Source organism: Myotis davidii, unplaced genomic scaffold (assembly GCF_000327345.1).
Source record: "Myotis davidii unplaced genomic scaffold, ASM32734v1 scaffold120, whole genome shotgun sequence".
Classification (NCBI taxonomy): Eukaryota; Metazoa; Chordata; class Mammalia; order Chiroptera; family Vespertilionidae; genus Myotis; species Myotis davidii.
This window is the reverse complement of record NW_006294778.1, coordinates 3,464,182-3,470,422: the sequence shown is the minus strand read 5'-3', so window position 1 is coordinate 3,470,422 and position 6,241 is coordinate 3,464,182. Positions and strand designations below refer to the sequence as shown.

Below are 6,241 nucleotides of genomic sequence, written 5' to 3'. Positions count from 1 at the left end.
ACCTATGAGCAAGAGGCCATGGGTTGCGGGCTCAATCCCTGGTTGAGCGTGCAGGGCGTGATGATTCTCTCTCTCATCATTGGTGTTTCTATCTCTTGCTCCCTCTCCCTTCCTCTTTGAAATCAAGAAAAAAAAATTTTTAAGAGAAAGAAAATGTAGTATATGCATAGAAAGAAATATTATTCAGCCTTAAAATGAAAGGAATCCTGACCCATGCTACAGCATGGATAAATGTTGAGGGCATTATAGTAAGTGAAATACATAAGTCACAAAAAGAATTACTGTATGATTCTAGTTATAGGAAGTATCTGAAGTAGTTAAACTAATAGAAAGAGACATTTAAAGGAGGCTGCCAGGGGCTGGCGACAGGGGACAATGAAGGCATTGCTCAATACATACAGTTTCGGTTTTTCAAGATGAAAAAATTCTAGACACCTGTTATATAGCACTGTGGATATAACATTTTTGAACTGAACACTTAAAAAAAGGTTAAGATAGTAAAATTTATGGGTTTTTTTTACCACAATTTAAAAAAATTGTTTTAAGAACAAAGAGGAGAGCAACCCGTGGTGCTCTCTTCACATTAGAATTTGTTTAGCTTAAAAAAAAATTTAAAAAAAATCCGAGGAGCCTTGCCATCAGTTCTCCAATGACAGCACTTCAAGAACTGCAATTTTCCTTTCCCCACACAAGCAAAGACCTCCAGGTACAGCCAGGTGTCGCTCTCGCCATCGGTCCAGGCCCCGCCCCTAGCCCCGCCCACCAGCTAGTTTCCTCCAATCGCGACCCTAGCCCCGCCCCTGCCCGAGCCTCTTTCCTGCATCCGGGCGTAGGTGGGCTGGCTCCGACGCCTCGCGAGCGGCATGGAGGTCCACGGCGAACACCAGTGCAGGCCGAGCTCTTCCTCGTCCCCCCAGGACGGCTCCGGGGTCTCGGTGTCCCAGGAGCTGCTGACGGCGGGGAGCGGCGGCCGCGGAGGTGACGGGCGGGTGGCTGCGACGTGGGGCGCGCACGTGCGGCGTGGGGCGCGCTGTTGAAGCGGCGGGGAGGACCGCAGGGCTGTGGCCAGTTCCGGGGCCGGGGGTGGGGGTGGGGTGGGAGGTGTGTGGCTTTTATTTTCCGCGCGGTATTGAGCGCCCGTTCTGTCAGCGCCTGAGCATGCGCCTCCCTAAAGGGAGGACCTTGGGGTCGGCTCCCTGGGCCCCAGCAGTGGGCAGGTCGGGAGCAGATACTGGTTATGGATCACCCCACCATCCCACCCACACCCCTCCATACTCTGAGAACCAGCCCTTCGTGCCGCTTCCTTGTAGAGGGAGGTGTATAGAGGGAAAGGCAGGTCCGGGGAATCCACACGGGATTTCAGACACCGTAGTAGAGATTTAAAAGTCACCAATCCGAATCCCAGCGCCACGAGTAATTAGCTGTGGGACTTCAGGGGAGTTGCTTATGTTTTCAACCCCCATTTTGTAGCCGTCCCTATAGAATTATTGCGAGAGAATTTAATCCTCACAAGACCCTGTGCAGAAGTTTCTGTTATCTCCATTTATAGACGAGGAAACAGTCATGGTGTATCATACAGATGATTTGCCAGAGATCCCGTGGCTGGAAAAGAACAAAACAGATTTGAATCCAGTCGGTCTGCCTCCAGAATCCAAGCTCTAGACCAGCGGTTCTCAACCTGTGGGGCGCGACCCCTTTGGGGGGGTCGAACGACCCTTTCACAGGGGCCGCCTTAGACCATCGGAAAACACATACATATTGTTTTTGTGATTCATCACTATGCTTTAATTATGTTCAATTTGTAACAATGAAAATACATCCTGCATATCAGATATTTACATTACGATTCATAACAGTAGCAACATTACAGTTATGAAGTAACAACGAAAATAGTTTTATGGTTGGGGGTCACCACAACATGAGGAACTGTCTTAAAGGGTCGCGGCATGAGGAAGGTTGAGAACCACTGCTCTAGACGCTAATCCAGCCGCTAGGCCTGAAGTAGGAAGCAGGGAATGACTGTGGGGCTCTGCTTGGTGGGCAGACAGGGATTTGGTACCAGAGGGAGGAGATTTTGCAGGTATTGGAAGCGGGGAACTCGAGGAGTGGTGAATAATGAGACGGAATAGATGGAGTGGAGGCACAAACTTCTCCAGGGGCCAGTTTGGTTCAGGTTGGGCATCTTTAACGAAGGGGAACTAACCAGGCCGGCATGTTTTACAAATGAAGAAACCATTGCTCAAAGAGGTTAGGAATTTGCCGGGTATAGCACAGCCAGTGGCCTCACTTCACCCTTATTGTACCTGCACCGCTTCCTCCATTCTGTCATTGCAGAGCAGCTTTAGTCACGTGTGGGTTTCTGATCCAGAAAGGTGCAGTTTAGGGTGCACTTACTCAGCACCCGTGCCACAGACATGTATGAGAGAGGCGAACGAAAGGGAAGGTAGATTCTGCAGATTTGAATCCATGTAAAGAACTAACATGTTGTAATGGAACTTGGGGTGCTTCTCTTTTTAAAAGTGTTTTTGGGAAATGTGGGATGGTCAAGACTTGAGAATGGTCACAGAAAGTTTGCTGATTGGCTCCTGTTTCTTAATGCCATTAATAAATTGTGCATTTGTGTATGTTTTCAGGTATATGGGACAGATTGCTCATCAACCCCAAGCCTAATTCCAGAAAGAATTCCAGTCTTCAAACAGTTCGGATAGAGAGGAGTCCCTGTAAGTATCCTTTCCCCTCCCCGCTTCCTCTCTCAAGAACCCTCTCTGATATTAAATTCTGCCTAATTAAGCAGTTATTTGGTGGGACAGTCTCTACCTTGTGGTCAGATATTCAATCAGAGTCCAGCGGAGAAAGTCTGACTTGGGGATTTACATTGTGAAGTCTGTGCACAAGGATAGAATTCCTTACATATTCTCCTGCTCTAAGACAGTAATAACTTTTCCCAGAAAAACTTTGTGGGATGAATTTTTGGAAGTCAAAATTAATGTGTGGTGATTGCAGGGGGAAGGGGTGTGGGTGAGGTGGAGGAGGTATAATGGGATGGAAAATTTTTTTAGAGGTTACTGAGCCCAAATTTAATACACATGTATAAGAAAACACCACATTCTGTTAAATTGAACACAATTATTTAGATGGTAAATGTTCCTCGTAACATGACATAACAGCCAATTCTGGTCATTAATTGCTCCATAGTATTGCTGTACCACACACTCATAAGTATGTACCACACTCAGACTTTATTCATATAGCATCGGTAATTCACTTTAAAAAAATTTTTTTTATTGATTTCAGAGAGGAAGGGAGAGGGAGAGAGATAAAACATTAGTGATGAGAGAGATTCATTGATCGGCTGCCTCCTGTACACCCTCCCCTGAGCCCGAAGCCCCGGGTATGTCCCCTGACCAGAAATTGAACTGTGACCTCCTGAGCCACATCAGCGGGCTTGCCCTTTCTTGACCTTTACCACCATTTTCTTTTCTCCTACACTCTGGGCATGTATCACCTGTTGTGTAGCTGTGTCAGTGACTATGTTTTGAGAGCTAGTGATGTGCTGGGCCTCACAAGAGTAAGAAACTATTATCCCGTTTGTTGACCCCCCTGTTCGTAGCACAATGCCTGGCAGTCATCACCCCTGTTTTACAGATGAGTAAACTGAGGTTTCCAGTGATTAAATTAAATGTATTAGTTAGGACTCCTGTTACTGTAAATGACTAAAATCCAACTCAGATTTCCTTAAGTAGGAAAGAAAGAAACAAAAACGAAAAAGAAAAAGAAGAGGGAGGGAGATAGAAATAGAGAGCGAGGGAGGGAAGGAGGCAAAGGAAAAGAAAAGAGAGAGAGGAAAGGGGAGGGGAAGGGATGAGAGAGAAAGGGAAGGAAAATAGAGAGGATGGAAGGAAATTTTGTTGGCTCATTTTATTGGGTAAAACCCAGTGATTTCAGGTACATCTGCTTCCAGGTGCCTGGTATCATCAGGGGTCCTCTGCTCTGCATCTCAGCTCTTCTCTCCTAGGTGTTGGCTTAATCCAGAACAGGCTCTTCTCCCACCTCTAGCAAGCTGGCCAGTTTATCAGCAGCCCTGGGCTTAAATTCAGCAGCTCGCTCATTCACTCACTCACTCACTCACTCACTCAGAAGGAGGATTTTTCCCCCCCTCATCAGTTCAAACCTGTTTCAGGGTGATCTCTTATTGGTCTGACCAATTCATGGTGTCACTGTGAATGCCACTGAACCAACTCATGGTGGCCAAGGTTGCAGAGCATGTAGGCACATCCAGGGTGAGGGGCAGGAGTGACTAAGAGTGACAGAGCTGAAATCAGGGTTATGTTATTAGAAGAAAGGGGAATAGATGTTGGACAGGTAAAAACAAACACTCTTAATTAACATGCCCAAGGCAATTCAGATAGTTGGGGTGGAACTGGGATTCTATTAATAACCTTGTTGGTCTGCCACCACACCTGGTGCACTTAACTATTAAGTCATAGGGCCTCCTTATTTACTTATTATTTGTTGAATGCCAGCCTTCTAGGACAGCAGTCGCCAACTGGTGGTCCGCAGACCACTGGTGGTCGGTGAGGTCCTAAAGGTTGGCGACTGTTGTTCCAGGAGGTTACAGCGCTGGGGATATATGAAAGACCCAAATTATTGGTAAATAATTGCTGAATTGTGTTCGTCACAGGACCAGCTGGTATGGCTCAACAATTGAGTGTTGACCTATGAACCAGGAGGTCACAGTTCAATTTCGGTCAGGGCATATGCCCGTATTGTGGGCTAGATCCCCAGTAGGGGGTGTGCAGGAGGCAGCTGATCACTGATTCTCCCTCATCATTGATGTTTCTATCTCTCTCTCTCTCTCCCTCTACCTTTCCTCTCTAAAATCAATAAAAATATACTTTTTAAAAAAGGAATTCAGAAGAGGATGGAGATTTTTTAAATGAAAAGAATATGAACATGTTTAAAGTATAATTATTTTTATTATTACTATTAAATTCACAAATGTTTTAGAGAAAATTCTGGATTTTACAATTTGAACTTTGGGCAAATACTAATGGAAGTATTGATAAACTGTATTTTTTCTCTTTAGTATTGGACCAGGTACAGACCTTTCTCCCACAGATGGCTCAGGCGAATGAAAAGCTAAGAAAAGAAATGGCAGCTGCACCACCTGGTCATTTCAATATTGAAAATATTGATGAGACTCTTGGAAACATTATACAAATGGTAACTATACTTAGCTTTCATGTCATATAGTAAAATTACCAGTGTGCCTCATCTCCTAAAAAGAGCGAGAACTTTTCCATTTTCATTTCACAGTTACTTTTCTTCCTGGTAAGTCAGCTCATGTTTCTTAGTACTGCATAGGTACTTGGTCATTTAATGGTTAAGGATCTTATATATAAGTTAGTAAGCTTCCCTGGGTGAAGTTGAGGGATTAAATAATACAGAGTCATAGGAGGGCTTTTCCAAGTCAAATAATATATTTGTTATCTTGAAGTACTCATTCAGTAAATGTCCTAACTGGGTTTTTCTTTTCTTTTCCATCCCAGGCCCAAAGAGGTAATCATAGTCTGATCCATTGAAAATGCAAAAGTTAATGATATGTTTAACAGAATACATTATCTCACAGAACACATTACATAAGCCACGTGTGGAAAGGGTCTCAGTTTAGACTCAGGCCTTATTTCTGCACTGGAATTCTGTTAGGACAGTTGTGTCTGGACAGAGCTGACACCATTGTGGGTAATATCTAATTCCTCAGCAAATCTGGTCAGCTCTACCTCCAGAATATATCCCAAATCCAACCGCGTTGCATGAGCTCCACTCCTGCCGGCCCTGGTCTAATAATCGTGGTCTCCCCTTGGGACTCTGGGAGTAATTTCCCAACAGGTCTCCTTGCCCTCACCCTTTCTTCCCTAGAGTCAGTTCTTCACAGTGTGTGTGGCCTACCGTTTGGGAAGCGAGGGCCTTCCTGTCTCATTTCTAATCAGTTCCAAGTCCTCCCAGGCCTGTGCGATCCTGCCTCCTGCTGCTCGCTGACCTTGCCTCCTGCCCAGGCCCCTCATTGTCTGCACTTATTCTCCTTACTCCAGGCCTTTTCTCTCTGTAGAATGCTCTTCCCTGGATTTCTGCATCTTGACTCTGTCTCTTACCAATTGTCACCTCTTCCAGTGACCCTATTGTTACCTTATTCTGCTTTGTTTTTCTTTCTTTTCTCTATCCTGCACCGTGTGTATGTGTA

The 6,241-nt window shown here is 45.2% G+C and overlaps 1 protein-coding gene across 1 annotated transcript in view; it reads left to right on the top strand.

The window, feature by feature from the left end:
* Window positions 1-804: 804 nt before the first annotated feature.
* The window catches only part of LOC102772886 (chromosome unknown open reading frame, human C12orf45), a 6,689-nt gene continuing 1,252 nt past the window's right edge, over window positions 805-6,241 (top strand). The window contains exons 1-3 of the mRNA XM_006769340.2: window positions 805-978; window positions 2,634-2,720; window positions 5,087-5,223. Of these exons, the coding sequence (XP_006769403.1) occupies window positions 864-978; window positions 2,634-2,720; window positions 5,087-5,223 (339 nt within the window). The 5' untranslated portion in view covers window positions 805-863. The remainder of the gene's footprint in view (window positions 979-2,633; window positions 2,721-5,086; window positions 5,224-6,241) is intronic.